The sequence below is a fragment of the Schistocerca nitens genome, chromosome 12, assembly GCF_023898315.1.
Source record: "Schistocerca nitens isolate TAMUIC-IGC-003100 chromosome 12, iqSchNite1.1, whole genome shotgun sequence".
Lineage (NCBI taxonomy): Eukaryota > Metazoa > Arthropoda > Insecta > Orthoptera > Acrididae > Schistocerca > Schistocerca nitens.
The window spans coordinates 26,432,438-26,457,124 of NC_064625.1; the positions used below are offsets into that span (position 1 = coordinate 26,432,438).

Below are 24,687 nucleotides of genomic sequence, written 5' to 3' on the forward strand. Positions count from 1 at the left end.
CATAAAACAAACGGAAAAGTGTTTGTTAGTTTATTTAATTTGCCGCTAGAGAAATCTTCCTCTACTGGTTTAAATACTCCTCATAGCAAAAAATGACATTAGGGAAAAATACGAGGGCAGTTCAATAAGTAATGCAACACATTTTTTTTCTCGGCCAATTTTGGTTGAAAAAACCGGAAATTTCTTGTGGAATATTTTCAAACATTCCCGCTTCGTCTAGTATAGTTTCATTGACTTCCGACAGGTGGCAGCGCTGTACAGAGCTGTCAAAATGGCGTCTGTAACGGATGTGCGTTGCAAACAACGGGCAGTGATCGAGTTTCTTTTGGCGGAAAACCAGGGCATCTCAGATATTCATAGGCGCTTGCAGAATGTCTACGGTGATCTGGCAGTGGACAAAAGCACGGTGAGTCGTTGGGCAAAGCGTGTGTCATCATCGCCGCAAGGTCAAGCAAGACTGTCTGATCTCCCGCGTGCGGGCCGGCCGTGCACAGCTGTGACTCCTGCAATGGCGGAGCGTGCGAACACACTCGTTCGAGATGATCGACGGATCACCATCAAACAACACAGTGCTCAACTTGACATCTCTGTTGCTAGTGCTGTCACAATTGTTCACCAGTTGGGATATTCAAAGGTTTGTTCCCGCTGGGTCCCTCGTTGTCTAACCGAACACCATAAAGAGCAAAGGAGAACCATCTGTGCGGAATTGCTTGCTCGTCATGTGGCTGAGGGTGACAATTTCTTGTCAAAGATTGTTACAGGCGATGAAACATGGGTTCATCACTTCGAACCTGAAACAAAATGGCAATAAATGGAGTGGCGCCACACCCATTCCCCTACCAAGAAAAAGTTTAAAGCCATACCCTCAGCCGGTAAAGTCATGGTTACAGTCTTCTGGGACGCTGAAGGGGTTATTCTGTTCGATGTCCTTCCCCATGGTCAAACGATCAACTCTGAAGTGTATTGTGCTACTCTTCAGAAATTGAAGAAACGACTTCAGCGTGTTCGTAGGCACAAAAATCTGAACGAACTTCTCCTTGTTCATGACAACGCAAGACCTCACACAAGTCTTCGCATCCGAGAGGAGCTCATAAAACTTCAGTGGACTGTTCTTCCTCATGCACCCTACAGCCCCGATCTCGCACCGTCGGATTTCCATATGTTTGGCCCAATGAAGGACGCAATCCGTGGGAGGCACTACGCGGATGATGAAGAAGTTATTGATGCAGTACGACATTGGCTCCGACATCGACCAGTGGAATGGTACCGTGCAGGCATACAGGCCCTCATTTCAAGGTGGCGTAAGGCCGTAGCATTGAATGGAGATTACGTTGAAAAATAGTGTTGTGTAGCTAAAATATTGGGGAATAACCTGGTGTATTTCAATGCTGAATAAAACAACCTCTGTTTCAGAAAAAAAAATGTGTTGCATTACTTATTGAACTGCCCTCGTATTTGTTTTGATGTCCCCTACAACCTCCCAGAGTTGGTCGGTTTAAATACTTTTCACCCTGTATAATTTTGCAGTTTTATTCAGTGATATATGTGGATACAGTCTGCAAATTGTGTTACGAATACAGTTAGTAGTGAAGAAGTAATAAATTGGAACGGCATATCTGATTCCGAAGTTTTATTGCACAAGCAGTGAAAATGTACTAAGCGGTAAATTGTCTTAGCTTCATTATTTTGTACACCGTGTCAGCGACAAAAATTTTCCAACTGATCTCAATTATGTGTAAAGTCGATAAGTGTTGTTATTCTTAAATAGTGGTTGAATATAATTCGGGTAATGGGCGTACTGTGGCTTACGTTTCATCCAGATGTATAAGCAAGTTTTAACTTTAATGCTTGACTTATTTCGTTAAACCTTTAACGTAAGAGTATACCTCTTAACATGTGGAATATGACAGTATTTTAAATTTTTAAATCAGTTCAATAATTATATGGAGCATTGGAAAGCAAATGTTTGTTTCGTCTAGACACCGTTAGGTCAACGGGGTACAGATTTGCTAGTCCCATGGGCCACAAATCCCTCGCTGTGACTACATTAGGGCCGAAAGGAAAGTAAAATCACGACATTTGTTTCACAAATATTCACTTCGTTTAACAAATATGGTTATAAAAATGTGTTCTGAAAAGAACCAAGTTGTACAAGGGTCCGCCTTCACCTTCCCAGGAGGGAAGAAAAGATCAGCTGAAAAAACAAAATTCATGACAAATATAAAAAATGCACCAAAATACATAGAAACACAAATAGGTAAAATAGAGCGAGTAAATAAATTTAAATATCTTGGAGAAACTATAAAACATAATGGACTAGAAAAATCTGCAATACATGTAAGAATTAACAAAATGGAAAGAGCATATGGTTTGACCAAAAATATTTACAACAAGAAATGCATATCTAGGAAAACAAAACTAAAACACTACACCACAGTGGCACGACCAGAATGTTTATATGGATCTGAATGCCTAACGATGAACTATAAGATGGACAAACTAGAGGTACTGGAAAGAAGGATTATTAGAAAAATAATGGGTGCAATGAAAACTGCAGATGGTTGGAAAATAAAAAGTAATGAGGAAATCTACAAAAATACAGAGAAAATATCTGAAGTAATGGCCAAACGAAGATTAACCTTTTTTTGGACATCTCTACCGAATGGATGGAATAGACTAACAAAACAAATACTCCTATATTTCTGGAAGAAGAAATCGACAATAGTATGGATTACAGAAGTAAGAAAAGATCTTGAAAGAAACAACATCATCAAAGAATCAGAAATAGCAGAAAGAAACCGTTTTAAAAACAAAATATTAAACTTGGAAGGCTTTCAAAGCAGAAGAAATAAAAAATCGGGAACAACATGGACAGAAGAAAGGAAGAGACTTCATGGGGAGGAAATGAGGGAATACTGGAAAAATAGGAAACAACAACAAAGGAAGAAGAGGAACTGACGTTGTTAACGTGATCCTAGTTGGTCAATACGATTGTAAAAAAAATAAAATAAAATGTTTACTAGAACGAACCGTGAGGGGGGAGGGGGCTGACATTAAATCAACAGCAGTCTGTGCTTCCCTGCAAATAGTCAACCTGCATCTGGGACAGTGTGACCATCTCAACCCAGTCCCCCAATATGATTCTCTTCAAATCGGCGCTCTTCGCAGTAGTCTACGATTTACATTTAGAAAATCATCCTGAATCACGAACACACTGTGACCTCCTCCAGAATCGAAGCCTGGATCTCCCCACCTATAGTCCAGTCAGTGGGTCAGATTTTACGTACCGCAAGCCAACAGCCAGGAACCCCAGGACAACCTGTTGGCACTTTGGCCAACGGCGAAGCGGCTGCGACGCCAGGTGATTGCGGTAGCGCCATGAATGAAATATTCGGCTCTTGGGCAGGGAACGGTCCAGGCCCGAAACTGAATAATGAAGCGGGCAATAAGCAATTTGCGATGTTGTCAGCTAATGGCCGTTCGTCAATAACCTAGCCCTGCTACAACGCATAATATTCTATTCGACGCGTCATGTTATCCGATAATTGCTTTCGATGATGTCATTTTATAATAGCATTTTTTAATAGAAAACTGCTCTCAACATTCTACAGAAATTATGGATTCCGTAAAATTAAATACGCTAATGACCCAAAAAATTACAACAACTTTGAAAAAAAAATGTTTTTTTAACCATCAGCTGTTTGTTTTAAACCTGTATGTCTAACGATTTCGGCCCCTGAGCACCTTCACAGGAGGTCAGCCTACATCTAAACTGGAAACATATAATGTACACAAAAATCATACAACAAGAATGTGGGTATAACATACGTGTATATACTTACAAGCTGAGAACAGATATGGTAAACGCAAATTTGACACTTCTTGTAGGTTGATACAAGCTCAAAGTTGTCGCAGTGAGAATTCACAACCAATGGTTAAATACAGCACTTACGGTAATAAAGAACTAATTTCACACTGAATAATGTCAAAGGGACGTAAAATCATTGAGGAACACACAAACTTCACATAAGCAAGGACAATCGTCCATATCGTACCATCGAAGGTGGTGATGCCTGTGAGACATCTGACGGCGGTAACTTTTGAACAGACAACTTTGCATCGATTCCAAGATCTAAGTACACTACTGGCCATTAAAATTGCTACACCAAGAAGGAATGCAGATGATAAACGGGTATTCATTGGACAAATATATCATACTACAACTGAAATGTTAGTTCATTTTCACGCAATTTGGGTGCATAGATCCTGAGAAATCAGTACCCAGAACAACCACCTCTGGCCGTAATAACGGCCTTGATACGCCTAGGCATTGAGTCAAACAGAGCTAGGATGGTCATGCAGCTTCAATACGATACCACAGTTCATCAAGAGTACTGACTGGCGTACTGTGACGAGCCAGTTGCTCGGCCACCATTGACCGGACCTTTTCAATTGGTGAGAGATCTGGAGAATATGCTGGCCAGGACAGCAGTCGAACATTTTCTGTATCCAGAAACGCCCGTACAGGACCTGCAACATGCGGTAGTGCATTATCCTGCTCAAACGTAGGGTTTCGCACGGATCGAATGGAGGGTAGTAACACATCTGAAATGTAACGTACACTGTTCAAAGGGCCGTCAATGCGAACAAGAGGTGACCGAAACGTGTAACCAATGGTACCCCATACCATCAAGCCGGATGATAAGCCAGTATGGCGATGAGGAATACACGCTTCCAATATGCGGTCACCGCGATGTCGCCAAACACGTGTGCGACCATCGTGATGCTGTAAACAGAACCTGAATTCATCCAAAAAATTACGTTTCGCCATTCGTGCACCCAGGTTCGTCGTTTAGTACATCATCGCAGGCGCTCCTGTCTGTGATATAGCGTCAAGGGTAACCGCAGCCATTGTCTCCGAGCTGATAGTCCATGCTACTGCAAATGGTTGTCGTCTTGAAAACGTCCCCATCTGTTGACTCAGGGATCGAGACGTGGCTGCACGATCCGTAACAGCCATGCGGATAAGATGCCTGTCATCTCGACTGCTAGTGATGCGAGGCCGTTGGGATCCAGCACGGCGTTGCTTATTACCCTCCTGAACCCACCGATTCCATATTCTGCTAACAGTCATTGGATCTCGACCAACGCGAGCAGCAGTGTCGAGATACGATAAACCGCAATCGCGATAGGCTACAATCCGATCATTATCAAAGTCGGAAATGTCATGGTACGCATTTCTCCTCCTTACACGAGGCATCACAACAACGTTTCACCAGGCAACGCCGGTCAAGTGCTGTTTGTGTATGAGAAATCGGTTGGAAACTTTCCTCATGTCAGCACGTTGTAGGTGTCGCCACCGGCGCCAACCCTGTGTGAATGCTCTGAAAAGCTAATCATTTGCATATCACAGCATCTTCTTCCTGTTGGTTAAATTTCGCGTCTGTAGCACGTCATCTTCGTGGTTTAGCAATTTTAATGGCCAGTAGTGTATAGACCGCCTGCCAAAAAAAGTGATGCACCCAGAAGGAGAGGAGGAAAGGAAATGAAACTTCACAGCTTGAGTGTATAGGTGATGTTACTGCAATGATTACAAAATCCTGACAGCGTATACCATCTTATCAGTGTGACGTTACATCTTCTCTGGCCTGGAATCATGCTTTCGTTGGTTTGGGACGGGTGTTCACGAAGCTGTTGTATCGTCTCCTGAGGTTAACTTGCCCCGAACTACTGTAACTGGTCCTTGTGATACCAACCAATGGGACTGGCTCTTAGTTGACGCCCGAGCCCGTCCCATACGTGTTCTACCGGATCATGTGAAATCAGTAAGTGGGTCAAAACCACCTATTCATTCTCTCAGGGACCACACCGCCACCGAAACGGAAGATAACAGAGAGAAGGCCGAAGTACTGAATTCGGTCTTCCGAAGTCATTTCTCCGCGGAAGATCGGAACACTGCCCCTCTTAATCGCCGTACGAACGTCGAAATGGCAGATATTGACATAACCGATCGCGGAACTGAAAAGTAGTTACAATCGCTTAGTAGTGGAAAGGTTCCAGGACCAAAAGTGATACCTATAAGATTCTACAAAGATTATGCGAAAGAACTTGCTCCCCTTCTAGCAGTAATTTATTGTAGATCGCTTGAGCAACGAGAGGTACCTAACGACTGGAAAAAAGCGCAGAAAGGCCGTAAGACAGAACCAATTATAGACCTATATCGTTGACGACAATCTTATGTAGAATTATGGAACATGTTTTATGCTCAAGAATTATGACGTTTTTGGAAAATGAACATCTCCCCTATAAAAATCAGTATGGATTCCGCAGTTAGACATCCTGCGTAACTCAGCTGGCTCCGTTCCTCCATGAGGTCCACAGCGCAGTGGACAACGACGCTCAGGTTGATGCCGTGTTGCTTGATTTCAGTATAAGGCATCTGACACCGTCCCACATTGCCGTTTCATGAAAGAAATACGAGCTTTCGGAGTATCGGAGCAGACTTGCGATTGGATTCAAGACTTTCTTGCAGATACAACAAGACGTCGCTCTTAGCGGATCAGAATCGACAGATGTAAAGGTAATATCCGGAGTACCACAAGGAAGTGTTTGCAATATATATAAACGATCTAGTAGAAAGCGTCGGGTGCTCATTAAGGCTATTCGCAGATGATGCAGTTGTCAATACCAAAGTAGCAACTCGAGAAGATAGTAAGAATTTGCAGAACGATCTGAAGTGAATTGATGAATGGTGCAGACTCTGGCAGTTGACCCTGAACGTAAATAAATGTAACGTATTGCGCATACGCAGGAGAAGACTAATGATGACAAGCAGCTGGAGACAGCGTCTGCCGTAAAATATCTAGGCGTAACTATCCAGAGCGACCTTAAGTGGAATGACCACATAAAGCACATAGTGGGAAAAGATGACACCAGACTCAGATTCATCGGAAGAGTCTTAAGGAAATGTAACTCATCCACGAAGGAAGTTATAAACAAGGCACTTGTTCGCCCCATTCTTGAGTATTATTCATCCATCTGGGATCTCTATTAGGTAGCACTCATAGAGGAGTTAGATCCAACGAAAAGCGGCGTGTTTTGTCACGGGATCATTTAGCTGCCGATAGAGCGTTATGGAGATGCTGAACAAACTCCATTGGCAGGTGTTTACAAGAAAGGCGTTGTGCATAAATTGAAATTTCGGTACAACACTTTTCAGGAGTCGGACAGCATATTACTTCCCTCCACATACATCTCGCGTATTGACCACGAGTAGAATATTCGAGAAATTAGAGCCAATACAGAGGCTTACCGACAACCATTCCTCCCACGCACTACTCGCTAGTGCAACAGGGTTGGAAGGATCAGATAGTGGCACCGAAAGTACCCTCCGCCACACAGCATTAGGTGGCTTGCGGAGTATGATGTAGATGAAGACCTCGGTATCTTGCTGGTAACGGGAGCGGACTGTTCACAGAGACATGTGTCATATGTGGACGAGCATTCTGCTGTTAAAAAACGTCACCACAATGCTGTCACATCAAACGTAACACACGAGGTCGCAGGACCCTCACGATGTGCCATCAGAGTTCCGTCAGCCACCGCCAGCCACGACCTGGATCCGTGAATGATGGATCCCCACACCACGAATCCAGGAGCAACACGGCTGTGAGTCTCAGACACTGGCGAAGTGGACGCTCTCCCCAGTACTCGCCGACGAAGATCATCCGGGGTCGTGCAGAACCGTGATTCGTCGCCGGAGACAATGCAGCTCCGTTCATCAGCATTGCAGGCTTCCCGATCACGGCACTGCTCCAGACACTACCGTCTGTGTTGCGGTGTTACCAGCAGCATACTCTTGGGACGGTAATTTCATAGTGTAGCTGGAGCTACGCTCTGACCAATGGTGCAGGGTGACACAGAGCACCCACCACACGGAGCCAAATGGTGTTTGTGTGTGTTTGGTGTTCAATAGGATGGTCCTCTCTAGTAGTGAGACGTGGCCAGAAGGACCTTTGACGACAGGTATGCCTCATTTACATTCTCCTGCACTCCAGCACTGGGCCACTGTCCCATCCAAATGACCCACAAATCTGCACATTGTAAAATTATACCGACGATCGAAATGGAGAACCACAATGACGCTCCTTCGACACTCACTGGGGTGCTAACAACGCTGTTACGTTGAAGTTCAAGGCATCTTGAAGTATACGTCTACATCGATACTCCAAAAATCACTGATGTGCTTGGCTGAGCGTTCATGCCGTTACACCAGATATTGGGATATCCTCCTTTTGAAGTCACCTACGGAATAGGGGACGTTACATTGTTTAAATGCCTGCAGTCCTGCTGTAACTAGTCTGATTTGTCCTCACGATCCCTGTGGGAGAAATTTCGTAACGGTTTGAAATCCCGTGTAAAGTTTGTTGCAAATGGCTAAGTGCCTTCATTCTAAATAATGGATGAGTAAAGTCTGGGAATTCAAGCGAGTGACTCTGAGATGTGCAGTGTTCAGTCACAGAATAATCGGTGCGATATTCCTCGACAGCACGGTGACTACCGAACGGTACTTGAGGATTTTGGAAGATGATTTCATCCCCATTATCCAAAAAGACGTTGATTTCAACAACTTGCGTTGTGGTTCATGCAAGACAGAGCTCGATCCCATCAAAGCAGGAGAGAGTTTGATATCCTGGAGGAGCACTACCAAGACGTCACTGGCTTGGATCTCGATTGGCCGCATTATTCTCCTGATCTGAACACATGTGACTCCTTTTTGTGGGTCTATATTAAAGACATGGTGTCCAGAAATTATCCCAAAACCACTGCTGAGCTGAAAACAGCCATTCAGGAGGTCATACACAGCATCCATGTTGCGATACTTCAGCATCTCATGCAGAATTTCGCAATTCTTCTGCATCACATCATCGCCAACGATGGCAGGCACTTCAAAAATGTCAGAACCTAAATACCATCATCTGAAGTGACGTTTACACGTTGAAAAAAGTAGCACAGTGGTAAGCACACTGGACTCACATTCGGCAGAATGGTTGGAACTCGCATCCGGCCATCCTTATTTAGGTTTTCCACGACTGCCCTAAATCACTCCAGGCATATGCCGGGAGGGTTCCTTAGAAAGGGCACAGCCAATTTACTTCCCCATCCTTCCCTAATCCGATGGGACCAATGACCTCGCTGTTTGCTCCCCTCCCCCCAATGTGAACCAAACAACATGTTCAATAAAGTGTGTGAACGCCATAGTTTGTGTAGTGCCCTGCGGTCAGCAGGAAAGAACCAACTATCAAGTTTGAACACACTTTATTGTAACTGAAATGCCTTCTGTCGTGTACTAATTTCCAAACAACAATGATAACAATTGATGCGTTAAAAAAACAGAGTACAAAACAATGAAAAAAATAGTAACAAAAATACAACTCTACACAAAGATACAACTATCTACTGAATATATACTAAGATGATATCTGTTCTTTCGGACATGCCCGAAAGAACAGATACCATCTTAGTATATATATAGTTAAGGCTCACCAGCCACTTCACCACCTTCTTCTTCTGTGCGAATGCACAAACAGAGCCCGAACTCTTACAGGAATCGGCAATGCGCCACGAATGTAGTGCGGGACAATACGTTGAGAATGTGGGTTTCGCAGGAGGCGTGCCAGAGATAAATCCCTGCAGTCGCGCTATCCTCTGTGTCCTCGGTGGCTCAGATGGATAGAGCGTCAGCCATGTAGGCAGGAGATCCCGGGTTCGAGTCCCGGTCAGGGCACACATTTTCATATGTCCCTGTTGACGTATGTCAACACCTGTAAGCAGCTAAGGGTGTTCATTTCATTGTAATTTCTACTGAAGGCTACGGAGAGTATTTACTAAGCTAGAGCCAGTGTAGGTGTTGGCCGGAGGTATCGTAGCTGTAGGTACACACTGTCAGTCTGACTCAGCTGGTGTGCTTATAACGCCAATTCGGCGGAGTGCTACACGTAGTCACATTAGTTCCCATTGGAGGATCTCGGTCACATGGCTTTCCACGAAGTAGTGCCGTGTTTATGCGGAAAGTGTGTTGATGTTTACATCTACTGACAATGTTTTGATCTGAGCTCTTGAAGGGAGGTCGGCAGTCCACCTTGCTTGTCTGTTGTGCGGGCCCTCTAACTGATAAGGGGCCGCTACGACACTTTGTAAGTAATTTACGTTTTTCTTCATGTAGTTCAATAATTGTCGCCCCATATGTCATAAAAAGTGAAACCCAGTGGCTGCACTGGGCTGTATGTGGTCCGTGTAAGCAGCAGGGTGCAGTGGTTTGTGGAGCAGCAGCAGAACGTCGCGGGAGGATGTGTTGTGAGGGAGGGTGGCGCACCGCCTCCCTACAGCCTGTGGGGCAGCAGGACACGGGGGCAGACAGCCGCCAGCAGTCGCCTGCTAAGAGGTCGTAAACCCGGCAGTGGCAGAGTGGCGCTTAAAGTGTCCTCTCCTCTCCTCTCGTCTCGTCTCGTCCCTCACTCCTTCGTCTCTGGTGCCATAAACGTCAGCCCTCCCCGAGATCGCAGAGTCACTGGGCCAGCAGCGGCTTCCATCAGAGGCCCTGGGCGGAAGTTAGGCCTGCTGCCGTTTCATTCCACGCTGGCAGTGTCCCCCAAATGCTCCCGAGCCGGCCGTTCCTCTGCTCTCTGCTCCTGTCTGTTCCGCAGTAAGGCCGGCCACACACTGCACACAGCAGAGGCAGAGTAGAGGTGTGGCAGAACAAAAGAACTTCTGTAGGTCAGCGAACACTGCCCAAAGCACAGACACACCAGAGAGCACAAGGCAAACTCCCCAGGACCCCCCCCCCCCCCCCCCCCCTCAGATTTAGAGGTAAAGTGATCCGGCAGATAGACTGTCAAAAACTGAACACAGAGCTAGGCATGAAAACAGGGAGGAGGTGTACTGTGAAAGAAAAGCAAAATAAAAGCAGTAGACGGTCCAAGGTTAGCAAGTGCAATATCGAACGCAGTGGTACAGCTGTGGCATCATTGTTAAGTGGATACAGTGTTAATACACGAACGGCCTAGGTTCAAAACTCTTTCACACCATTTATTTTTTTTACTTATTTTTTCACAAAATTCTCAACTGTGCGTCTGGTCATTGAAAAGTTTGTTCCCTATTTGTTGTCTAGGTAGTTCTCATACTGTACACTGGTTATAGAATATGAGTCATATGGTAAGAATACAGTACTGTCGCAAGTAAATATGACAAATAGTGAGAGCAGGCGTGATACTACATAGACGTCTCACAGAAGCAACAAAAAAATGGGTGTGAACTACACTACAACAAAGGAATTCAAGAATCAAAACGCCCAAAACGAAAAAAACTTCAAAAATTTTGTTTTTGTTGTTGTTGTGTTGTTGTTGTTACTGTTGTGGTCTTCAGTCCAGAGACTTGTTTGATTCAACGCTCCATGCTACTCTATCCTGTGCAAGCTACTTCATCTCCAAGTAACTACTGCAACCTATAGCCTTCTGAATCTGCTTAGTGCATTCATCTCTTCCTCTCCCTCTATGGTTTTTACCCTCCACTCTGCCCTCCAGCACTAAAGTGGTGATCCCTTGACGCCTCGGAACATGTCCTACCAACTGATCCCTTCTTCTAGTCAAGTTGTGCCATAAATTCCTCTTCTCCCAGTTTTATTCAGTACCTCCTCATTACTTACATGATTTACCCATCTAATCTTCAGCATTCTTCTGTAGTTCCACATTTCGAAAGCTTCTATTCCCTTCTTGTCTAAACTATTTATCGTCCATATTTCACTTCCATACGTGGCTACACTCCATACAAATATTTTCAGAAAGGACTTCTTGACAAATCTATACTCCATGTTAAAATTCTCTTTTTCAGAAACTCTTTCCTTGTCACAGCGTGTCTACTTGTATATCATCTCTACTTCGACCATCATCAGTTATTTTTCTCCCCAAATAGCAAAACTCATTTACTACTTTAAGTGTCTCATTTCCTAATCTAATCCCCTCAGCATCACCCGATTTAATTTGACTACATTCCATTATCCTCGTTTTGCTTTTGTTGATGTTCATCTTATATCCTCCTTTCAAGACACTGTCCATTCCGTTCAACTGCTCTTCCAAGTCATTTGCTGTCTCTGACAGAATTACAATGTCATCAGTGAACCTCAAAGTTTTTATTTCTTCTCCATGAATTTTAATACCTACTCCGAATTTTTCTTTTGTTTCCTTTACTGCTTGCTCAATATACAGATTGAATAACATCGGGGAGAGGCTACAACCCTGTCTCACTCCTTTCCCAACCACTGCTTCCCTTTCATGTCCCTCGACTCTTCTAACTGCCATCTGGTTTCTGTACAAATTGTAAATAGCCTTTCGCTCCCTGTATTTGACTCCTGCCACCTTCACAATTTGAAAGATGTTAGAACATATGTTTTGAAGGAGTACAGCGAAACTGTGTGATTGTTAAACTGTTGCGTTCATTTGTTGCAGGTTATGTGACAAAGTGATATGTTTCCATCACTTCCTACGGAGTGACCACATTCACATTGATACGAACACCTCTGTAGTGCAAAGAAGCATTCCTCACTCACTCACTCATTCACTCACGAAGTGTATAAATTATGTGCGCTGGTAAGAGATTCCTATCCTATGACACACGTACTGTCACTAATACCGTGTATGACACACCAGACGTGTTTTCTGGTGGAGGATTCGGCATAGTTGTCACCTTGTCATCAAACGCTTATCGTTCCCATTCGAAAGCCATTACCTTTTGGCTGCTAACAGTAGTTGTGCAGAATCAGCTGCATTATAGGTCCCTTCCTTAGACCTCGCCGTTGCAAACGGACGTTACACCGCGACACAGACACAAATTTGAATACACCGAACAAAGAAAAAGAAATTGGGACGAAGGAGCTTCGAACACGGGTCAGCAGACTTGCAGTCCACTTAACCACGAAGCTGTGGCTTATCCACAGTTCTCTATGTTGCACATAGAACTTGGATGGTTCACTGTTTTTTTTAACTGTTCAGTGCACCTCCTTCCTGTTTTCGTGCTTGATCTGTGTTCAGCTTCAGACGCACTGTCAACTGTGTCCCCTTACAGCAAAATCTTCCGGGGTGCGATGGCGACTTTCCTCTCGTACAGCAGCAGCCCAGTGCTCGTGAAGCATGGTGCTCCCTACAGTGTTGACTACGAGTCTGTCGGTGCAGTATGATTCCGACGGACCTTTACGATTAGAACTGTGATAGGTGCATGAGTACTGCATAATTTCTTCAGGACTGAAAACATTATGTCAAGTGATCTCGCTGTGGAGGCTGAAATGGGATCTCTGAGATATAACAAGTATTTTATTTTACCAGAAGGTTCTGTTCAAGACAGTATGCAACTATAAAAAGATGTCATTGCTTAAGTGAAGAACTTAAAATGGTTCAAACGGCTCTAAGCACTATGGGTCTTAACATCTGAAGTCATTAGACTCCTAGAACTTAGAAGTACGTAAACCTAACTAACCAAAGGACATCACACACATCCATGCCCGAGGTAGCATTCGAACCTGCGACCGTAGCAGCAGCGCGGTTCCGGACGGAAGTACCTAGAACCGCTCGGCCACAGCGGCCGGCATGAAGAACTTAGCTTCGTTAATAGTAAATGTTGTGAAGACGTGCATAAAATAAATAAATAAAATAATGAAACTTCGTGGCAGATTAATACTGTGTGCCGGACCGAGACTCGAACTCGGGACCTTTGCCTTTCGCGGGCAAGTGCTCTACCAACTGAGCTACCGAAGCACGACTCACGCCCCGTCCTCACAGCTTTAATTCCGCCAGTACCTCGCCTCCTACCTTCCAAAACATTACAGAAGCTCTCCTGCGAACCTTGCAGAACCAGCACTCCTGAAAGAAAGGATATTGCGGAGACAGCTTAGCCACAACTTTGGGCATGTTCGGTGACTTAAATTTTAAGTGCATTACACACTGATAAACTTAACAGAATGCCTTTTTCATTTAAGAAGAATCTGTGCTTAGTAGCTATTCAGATTTCTCTAAATACGTTACCACGAACTTGATAACGTTACTGAAAGGGTTTGTGTATGACTGTATTAGGATTAGCAGTGAACTTTTATCTGTCGACTTCATAATATACCGAAGTTTTGCCAGTAATTCCACCTTTCATTCAAAATTAAGACCTTTTCCCGATTCTTGGAATAGTTACGTCGTATGGAGCAAGTTGCAGTACGGTACGTTTGTGCTCGGCTTTCCTGCCGGCGATCTGCTGCACAGTCCACTGGACCTGACGGGGTACCAGTTCGATTCTACACAGAGTACGCGAAAGAACTTGCCCCTCTTCTAACAGCCGTGTACCGCAAGTCTCTAGAGGAGCGGAAGGTTCCAAATGATTGGAAAAGATCACAGGTAGTCCCAGTCTTCAAGAAGGGTCGTCGAGCAGATGCGCAAAACTATAGACCCATATCTCTGACGTCGATCTGTTGTGGAATTTTAGAACATGTTGTTTGCTCGTGTATCATGTCATTTCTGGAAACCCGGAATCTACTCTGTAGGAATCAACATGGATTCCGGAAACAGCGATCGTGTGAGAGCCAACTCGCGTTATTTGTTCATGAGACCCAGAAAATATTAAATGCAGGCTCCCAGGTAGATGCCACTTTTCTTGACTTCCGGAAGGCGTTCGATACAGTTCCGCACTGTCGCCTGATAAATTAAGAGCCTACGGAATATCAGACCAGCTGTGTTGCTGGATTGAAGAGGTTTTAGCAAATAGAACACAGCATTTTGTTCTCAATGGAGAGACGTCAACAGACGTTAAAGCAACCTCTGGCGTGCCACAGGGGAGTGTTATGGGACCATTGCTTTTCACAATATACACTCCTGGAAATTGAAATAAGAACACCGTGAATTTGTTGTGTCTTGTTCCTACAGCATAGACACAATGAGGTAGCTAGGTGCACGCTAAACTAACGCAGACGGGCTTGAAGTACTGGAACAGGAGACTTATTAATGCACTAAAGAAAAGTAAGTAGTGTTATAATACTTAACTTTATTCTCTTGTTGGAATACATCTCTCTTGAATATTAGGAAGCTATAAGCACTGATACAAATGGCGCCTTGCTAGGTAGTAGCTATGGACTAAGCTGAAGGCTATTCAATCTGTCTCTCGGCAAATGAGAGGAAAGCTTCGTACGTCTGGTCGCAAGCTATGTCGTCCGTACAACTGGGGCGAGGTCTAGTCCGTGTCTTGTGACCTGCCATGTGGTGGCGCTGGGTTTGCGATTACACAGTGGCGACACGCGGGTCCGACATGTACTACAGGACCGCGGCCGATTTAAGTTACCACCTAGCAAGTGTGGTGTCTAGCGGTGACACCACAGAATTCATTGTCCCAGGAAGGGGAAACTTTATTGACACATTCCTGGGGTCAGATACATCACATGATCACACTGACAGAACCACAGGCACATAGACACAGGCAACAGAGCATGCACAATGTCGGCACTAGTACAGTGTATATCCACCTTTCGCAGCAATGCAGGCTGCTATTCTCCCATGGAGACGATCGTAGAGATGCTGGATGTAGTCCTGTGGAACGGCTTGCCATGCCATTTCCACCTGGCGCCTCAGTTGGACCAGCGTTCGTGCTGGACGTGCAGACCGCGTGAGACGACGCTTCATCCAGTCCCAAACATGCTCAATGGGGGACAGATCCGGAGATCTTGCTGGCCAGGGTAGTTGACTTACACCTTCTAGAGCACGTTGGGTGGCACGGGATACATGCGGACGTGCATTGTCCTGTTGGAACAGCAAGTTCCCTTGCCGGTCTAGGAATGGTAGAACGATGGGTTCGATGACGGTTTGGATGTACCGTGCACTATTCAGTGTCCCCTCGACGATCACCAGTGGTGTACGGCCAGTGTAGGAGATCGCTCCCCACACCATGATGCCGGGTATTGGCCCTGTGTGCCTCGGTCGTATGTAGTCCTGATTGTGGCGCTCACCTGCACAGCGCCAAACACGCATACGACCATCATTGGCACCAAGGCAGAAGCGACTCTCATCGCTGAAGACGACACGTCTCCATTCGTCCCTCCATTCACGCCTGTCGCGACACCACTGGAGGCGGGCTGCACGATGTTGGGGCGTGAGCGGAAGACGGCCTAACGGTGTGCGGGACCGTAGCCCGGCTTCATGGAGACGGTTGCGAATGGTCCTCGCCGATACCCCAGGAGCAACAGTGTCCCTAATTTGCTGGGAAGTGGCGGTGCGGTTCCCTACGGCACTGCGTAGGATCCTACGGTCTTGGCGTGCATCCGTGCGTCGCTGCGGTCCGGTCCCAGGTCGACGGGCACGTGCACCTTCCGCCGACCACTGGCGACAACATCGATGTACTGTGGAGACCTCACGCCCCACGTGTTGAGCAATTCGGCGGTACGTCCACCCGGCCTCCCGCATGCCCACTATACGCCCTCGCTCAAAGTCCGTCAACTGCACATACGGTTCACGTCCACGCTGTCGCGGCATGCTACCAGTGTTAAAGACTGCGATGGAGCTCCGTATGCCACGGCAAACTGGCTGACACTGACGGCGGCGGTGCACAAATGCTGCGCAGCTAGCGCCATTCGACGGCCAACACCGCGGTTCCTGGTGTGTCCGCTGCGCCGTGCGTGTGATCATTGCTTGTACAGCCCTCTCGCAGTGTCCGGAGCAAGTATGGTGGGTCTGACACACCGGTGTCAATGTGTTCTTTTTTCCATTTCCAGGAGTGTATATAAATGACCTAGTAGATAGTGTCGGAAGTTCCATGCGGCTTTTCGCGGATGATGCTGTAGTATACAGAGAAGTTGCAGCACTAGAAAATTGGAGCGAAATGCAGGAAGATGTGCAGCGGATAGGCACTTGGTGCAGGGAGTGGCAACTAACCCTTAACATAGACAAATGTAATGTATTGCGAATACATAGAAAGAAGGATCCTTTATTGTATGATTATATGATAGCGGAACAAACACTGGTAGCAGTTACTTCTGTAAAATATATGTGAGTATACGTGCGGAACGATTTGAAGTGGAATGATCATATAAAATTAATTGTTGGTAAGGCGGGTGCTCATTGGGAGTGTCCTTAGAAAAAATAGTCCAACAACAAATGAGGTGGCTTACAAAACACTCGTTCGGCCTATACTTGAGTATTGTTCATCTGTGTGGGATCCGTACCAGATCGGGTTGACGGAGGAGATAGAGAAGATCCAAAGAAGAGTAGCGCGTTTCGTCACAGGGTTATTTGGTACGCGCGATAGCGTTACGGAGATGTTTAGCAAATTCAAGTGGCAGACTCTGCAAGAGAGGCGCTCTGCATCGCGGTGTAGCTTGCTGTTCAGGTTTCGAGATGGTACGTTTCTGGTCTAGGCATCAATTATATTGCTTCCCCCTACTTGTATCTCCCGAGGAGATCACGAATGTAAAATTAGAGAGATTCGAGCGCGCACGGAGGCTTTCCGGCAGTCGTTCATCCCGCGAACCATACGCGACTGGAACAGGAAAGGGAGGTAATGACAGTGGCACGCAAAGTGCCCTCCGCCACACACCGTTGGGTGGCTTGGGGAATATAAATGTAGACGTAGGTGCTGGTAATGGACGAACGTAGCCGCGCCGCCGCAGTAGTTTAGTGGTTAAGCCGCCTGCTCGCAGGAGCCGGCAGTAAATCCCGGTTCGATGCCCCACGGGACGCTATTTTTATTTTGTCACTGCACACTTATTACTCATTAATTTACCATTTGGTACGAGCCATGAATGAACCAAAGGCTTGCGGGTCGTTCGGTAAGCCGTCTTCGCCTCTACGGCAGTTCTGTGGTGAGCCTGCAGCAGTAAACTGCGACATAGGTCGGTCGTTGCCGTGGAAACGTAAACAGACTGGAGCGCAGGCGCGCTAGCGCTCGCTCGGACTTTCGGACAGTACGTGAGGCTGCGGGTCCGGCAAGATGCGGTCCAGGTCGCAGGGCATCGGACGCTGCAAGGCGTGTAAGTCTGCTCGTGGCCCGGCCTGGGCGACATGTCGCATGAAAGTTGCCCCGTTTACACGGACGGTTCTAGCGACGCTTCTGGAACACACACTCCAAGCGCGCCCGCCAGTACCGTGCGTGTAAACAGGAGGCCGCAGCTAGTACCAGACTAGACACCTAACTTGTGAAAGTTGCTTGAACGCTGTACTGCTCTGGAGTATCTTGGACGAGGCATGATGTCGAAAGTAGTATAGAATTACAGGTAATTTCCAAGAATGATTGCCTATCGAAGTCGGTGGGTCCAAACGATACATATCGAACGTGCGATCGTACATCGAACATGCGACTCCGGTGGCGGGCGTTGTGATCAATTATTTGTGATCGTCATTTTTATCTGTTTTCCGTCATTCCCTTACTTGCTCTAAATTACATACCTCCGCGGATTATTTGTGCCGGCCGGAGTGGCCGAGCGGTTCTAGGTGCTACAGTCTGGAACCGCGCGACCGCTACGGTCGCAGGTTCGAATCATGCCTCGGGCATGGATGTGTGTGAAGTCCTTAGGTTAGTTAGGTTTAAGTAGTTCTAAGTTCTAGGGGACTGATGACCTCAGAAGTTGTCCCATAGTGCTCAGAGCCATTTGAATTTTTTTTTTTTTTACACAGATGCGTTCCAGAGAAATTACATCAGCCGAATATGGTCGCCGAGACATCAACGTCAGTTCACTATAATGCTCCTCAAATCACTGTAGGACAGTTCTGGCTCCATGACACGGACAATTATACTCTTGAAAGATGAAATTGCCGTCGAGGGAGGTATCAGCCATGAAGGGATGCGGGTGTTTCGCAGGTTCAGTATGTCTTAGATTACTGCCACAGGTCCTGCGGAAGCGCAGGAGAAAGTCTCGCACAGCATAATTCAGCTCCCAGTCGCTTACCTCTATGACGGCGTCCGCGGAGACCGCCAACGACCTAGGGAATGCAAAAATGTGATTCACTCGAAGAGCCGAAACCTTCCCATTGATCGACAGTCGAATCCCGTTGGTCCCATGAACACTGCAATCGTAATTGCCGATGTCGCTGTGTCAACATGTGAACACACAATATACGACGAACGGTGTGCTCTGAAACACTTTTGCTCTTTTGCCAGAGATGCCACAGATCACCATCCATCCTACTTTACAGATCAGACAAGTCTCCGAACCCACGTCCTGTGAAGAGTCGTGGGCTTCCAACCACTTAGCGACTAATGGTAGTTTCTCTGTCCTAGCTCTTTCTGTAGATGCCCGCGACAGTAGCACGTGAACATTCGACCAGCTTCACCGTTTCCGAGATACTCGTTCACAGGCTGTGCTTTATAGCAACCTGCCCTTTGTTAAAATCGCTTACCTCAGTGGGTTTCCCCATTTGCAGCCCGTATCTTCCCTAGGGTGAACCCATCTGTGTCAGATCTGGTTGCATGCTTTTGTTACCGCATGATGTGCCCGCAACGCCATCAGGCGTCATCCAACGTCGCGGTCGGCATTGGTCATATTGCTTTGGCTCACCGGAATATATCAAATGTGACATTCCGTATTTCATCTATATCATACTCGATGACACCTCAGAAGGGCCTGCAGTGCCCAACAAAGAGGTCCCGCGTTCGAGTTTCCCCGCTGCCACTGTCTCCATTAAGCTGGCATCTACTTGGGTTCAGCAGGTTAAGTTTAATTGATGTCCTCCTCGCCGTGTCCGGCGACAGCGACTCCGTCAGTCTTCTCTGTCCTTGTTGTGGTAGGCTCGGATGTGGCTCGCGAATCCGAATTTCGCTTTGAATATCCTGTTGCATGAAGCACAGTGAAGTTGACCAGCAGAGTTGTAAGTATACGTGTAGACAGGCTTGAGCTGAGATTTTCGGAGCTCTCTTTTAGCATCCAGGTTCATTAGACGCTTTTGCTCGAATTGTTCGATGCTCTTATGTACAGTTGATCGCCACTCCGACCGGCGCAATGCTAGCTCCTCCCAACGGTTGCTTGGGATGCCACAGGCTGCAAGGTGGCGTTTAATGGTGTCTTTATATCGCAGGTGTTGACCACCTTTCCTCCTCTTCCCGCACGAGAGCTGCGAGTAGAACACCGCTTTAGGTAGCCTACTGTCATCCATGCGTACTATGTGACCACTCCATCTCAGTTGATGTTTCATTATTAAAGCTTCAATACCAGCCAGTTTCACGCGGCGCAAAATCTCCGTGTTTGGGACACGGTCTTCCCATTTGATGCGCAGAATTGATCTCAGACATCGAAGATGAAATTTATCTGGCTTCTTAATGTCAGCTTTGTAACAGCACCAGGTTTCCGAGGCATAGAGTAAGGTGGATAATACTACAGCTTTGTAGACTGCAATTTTTGTTTGTAGTTTGAGATCATGTGATTTCCATACTCGGTCATTAAGCTTACCGAAGGCTGAGGCTGCGCTGGCTATACGCGCTGCGATTTCCGTTGTCAGGCTGTTGTCACTTCTAATTTGGCTTCCCAGGTATTTGAAATTTGACACATTTTGCAAGGGTTTGATATTTATCTCAATACTGGAGTCATCTGCATTAAGACCTCTAAGTGGCTGTTTGAGAACTTGCGTCTTAGTGATGCTAATGGCTAAGCCAAATCTTCTGCAGGAGGCATTTAGCAGATTTAATTAAGTCTGAAGAGTTTCGCAAGAATTAGCCATCATGCATACATCATCCGCGTAGAGAATCTCTAAGACTGATAGTTTGGTTACGCGACTTTTTGTTCTGAGGCGAGAGATGTTGAAGACACTTTTGTCTGTCCTTGTGTCGAGACTAATTTGATTACTACAGGCTTTGGTCGCGTCTCCCATAACAACTGCGAAGTAAAGTGAGAAGAGTGTGGGAGCCAGAACACAGCCTTGTTTTACACCACACGTCACGGGAAACTGTTCTGAGAGCTTGTCCTCATGGCGGATTTTTGCCATCATGTTTTCATGAAACTGCCGAATCAAACTGACAATTTTGTCAGGGCACCCAGTTTTCTTTAGTATGATCCAGAGAGCTTCCCGTGGGACACGATCAAAAGCTTTTTCCAGGTCTACAAAGCACATGAACAAAGGCCGATGTTGCTCTAAGCTTTTCTCTTGCATTTGTTTGACAACAAATATGGCATCCACTGTGCCTCTGTTTGGGAGAAAGCCACACTGGGTCTCTGGTAGCAGTTTTTCTGCAAAGTGTGTTAGCCGGGTGTTAATTATGTGGGCAAGGACTTTTCCCGCTGCTGAGAGAAGAGAAATGCCCCTGTGGGAGCTGCAGTCTGATATGTCACCCTTGCCTTTATAGATCTTGGAAATGCAAGCATCTTTCCAGTCTTGTGGAATCATTTCATACTCCCAAATCCTTAAGATCAGAGCAAACAATGATTTCTTTATGTTTGGCCCCCCATATTTATATAGCTCTGATGGCAAGTTATCTAATCCTGCTGTTTTGTCATTTTTCAGCTTAGCCAGTGCTGAAATGAATTCATCGTAGGAAGGGGCATCCGCAAGTTGCTCCTCAACTGGGAGGTCTTCAAGTGCTTCTATGTACGGAATATCGGTTGTCTGATGGTCGGGATTAAGAACGTCATTAAAATGTTCCGCCCACCGAGACAGGATGTCACTCTGTTGCGTCAGCCGACAACTTTTATCTTTGTTATAGACTGGTGCTATCTTCCCAACTCTTGGACCAAAGATAGTTTTCAGGGACTCAAAGAATCTGCCCGTTTGGTGTGAGTCGGCATATAACTGTATTTCATTTGCTTCAGTTTAATTAACAGTGATGTGGTCGGCGGGGGCTGAGTGTGTGTTTCCGCTGTGTGCCGGCAGTGATGGACGCGAAGAGCGGCTCGCCGCCCCCGGCGGTGGGCGGCAGCGGCAGCGTCGCCCCCGTGGCTGTCCAGACCCAGGGCCTGGAGCTGGAACTGCAGCTGGAGAAGTCGGCCAGCGCTGAGGACCTCAGCGAGTACACCGACGCCGACGAGTCCGTCTCCTCGGCGCCTACGGAGTTCCTCGCAGAGGTAAGCCGCAGCAACCGCATCTCTACCACTGCACGACTATTGGGTATGTTTTCTTGTTACTTGCGAACAACCTTCCCCCTGCAATTTTTAACACTGTGTAGACGGCACCTGACTCATTGGTACTGAAACTGCAGTCGATATGGGGTCGCAGTTGAATCTTAATGCGTTGGAAAAGATCGCGATGTTCTGCAAGTTGTACAGACCTGCCATCTTTACCCCCGAGTACACAGCTGGAAAACAATTAGTACACCTCGAAAGACGATGTCGATTTTGATCCAGTGGGGGATAGTAGACGTAGTGGTAATACACATATCAAAAAATGTTTTGCATCACCTCGATTCCGACAGCTCCGGAACCTGTACAGAAAACTGCAAGAGAGATCAACATAAACATCATTTCCGCCCTTTTTATTGATCATGAAAACACATTGCATGTTGTACCAACATACAGCGAGACCTTCAGAGGTGGCGGTCCAGACTGCAGTACACACCGGTGCCTCTAATACCCAGTAGCACGTCCTCTTGCACTGATGCATGCCTGTATTCGTCGTGGCATTCTATCCACAAGTTCATCAAGGCACTGTCGTTGCATATTGTCCCACTCCTCAACGGCGGTTCGGCGTAGATTCCTCACAGTGGTTAGTGCGTCACGTCGTCCATAAACAGCCATTTTGATTCTAATCCCAAGCATGTTAGATACGGTTCATGTCTGGAGAACATGGTGGCCACTCCAGTCGAGCGATGTCGTTATCCTAAAGTAGGTCATTTCCAAGATGTGTACGATGCAGGCGCCAATTGTCATCCATGAAGACGAATGCCTCGCCAATATGCTGACGATATGTTATCTCAAATGGCTCTGAACGCTATGCGACTTAACTTCTGAGGTCATCAGTAGCCTAGAACTTAGAGCTAATTAAACCTAACTAACCTAAGGACATCACACACATCCATGCCCGAGGCACGATTCGAACCTGTGACCGTAGCGGTCGCTCGCTTCCAGACTGTAGCGCCTAGAACCGCACGGCCACTCCGGCTGGTTCACGATATGTTTGCACTATCGGTCGGAGAATTGTATTCACGTATTGCACAGTCGTTACGGCGCCTTCCATGACCAGCAGCGGCGTACGTCGGCTCCACATAATGCCACCCCAAAACAGCAGGGAAACTCCACCTTGCTGCACTCGCTGGACAGTATCTCCAAGGCGTTAAGCCTGACCGGGTTGCCTCCAAACACGTCACCGACGATCGTCTGGTTGAAGGCATATACGACACTAATTGCTGAAGAGAAAGTGATGTCAATCCTGAGCGGTCCATTCGTCCTGTTGTTGGGCTTATCTGCACCTTGCTGCATGGTGTCGTGGTTGCAGAGATGGACCGCGCCATGGACGTCGGGAGTGACGTTGCGCATCGTGCAGCCTATTGTGCACAGTTTGAGTCGTAACACGACGTCCTGTTGTTGCACGAAAATCTTTATTCAACATGGTGGCGGTGCTGTCAGGATTCCCCCGAGCCATAATCCGTAGGTAGCGGTCATCCACTGCAGTAGTAGCCCTTCGACGGCCTGAGTGAGGCATGTCATCGAGTTCATCTCTCTCTGTACCTCCTCCACGTCCGAACAACATCGCTTTGGTTGACTCCGAGACGCGCCGTTCAAAGTCTACGTGCGCTGTACACCGCCCATTCCGTAGTGCAGCGGGTCCAAGAAAACCGTCACTCGCTCACTCTTGGTGGAGCCAGTGTTATGTCTCTGTGGGTCCCTGGTCATGTCGGCCTGCCAGGACACGAGGCTGCTGACGCTCGTACCTCAGCCCGCGAGTACCTATACTCCCTCCCGTGATCTGTGTGTTGCCGTCCGTCAGGAGGTGGTGTCCCTTTGGCATTGCCAATGGTCCTCCGTTCGGCCTCTCCCAGCTGCTTGGACGACCACCTCTCGGCCCTCCCGCCGGGAGGTCATTTTCACTAGATGCGTATTGGGCAGTGCCTTTTTAACCATCGTCATTTGATAAGTGGCGCTACCCCACCACTTTGTACACAATGCGCCCAAGTTTTAAGTGTCGGTCACTTCTTGACGGAATTCCCATTTCTTAACCGTTTACGTTCCCGCTTGGGTTTGCCATCTGAGTCATCGGCCGTTTTAGCAAATGACGCTCGGGCTGTCGATCGCGTTTTACTTTTTATCCGTCAAAGGAATATGGCGAAGGCCATTTAACTTTTATTTACTGTTAAAAACAGTCTTGATCACGATTTATTTATCAAGGTGACCGGTTTCGACCACTACTGTGGTCATCTTCAGACCTACAAGTTGTATACAAAGCTTTAATTAGAGGGCTACATACATTAAAGAAAATACACTCCTGGAAATGGAAAACAGAACACATTGACACCGGTGTGTCAGACCCACCATACTTGCTCCGGACACTGCGAGAGGGCTGTACAAGCAATGATCACGCGCACGGCACAGCGGACACACCAGGAACCGCGGTGTTGGCCGTCGAATGGCGCTAGCTGCGCAGCATTTGTGCACCGCCGCCGTCAGTGTCAGCCAGTTTGCCGTGGCATACGGAGCTCCATCGCAGTCTTTAACACTGGTAGCATGCCGCGACAGCGTGGACGTGAACCGTATGTGCA

General features: G+C 46.8%; 1 protein-coding gene across 1 annotated transcript in view; it reads left to right on the top strand.

Moving 5' to 3' along the window:
* LOC126214876 (glutamate-rich protein 2) overlaps positions 1 to 24,687 on the top strand; it is a 290,884-nt gene that overhangs the window by 88,561 nt on the left and 177,636 nt on the right. Inside the window, exon 2 of the mRNA XM_049941522.1 lies at positions 21,870 to 22,060. Coding sequence (XP_049797479.1) covers positions 21,872 to 22,060 — 189 coding nt within the window. The 5' untranslated portion in view covers positions 21,870 to 21,871. The remainder of the gene's footprint in view (positions 1 to 21,869; positions 22,061 to 24,687) is intronic.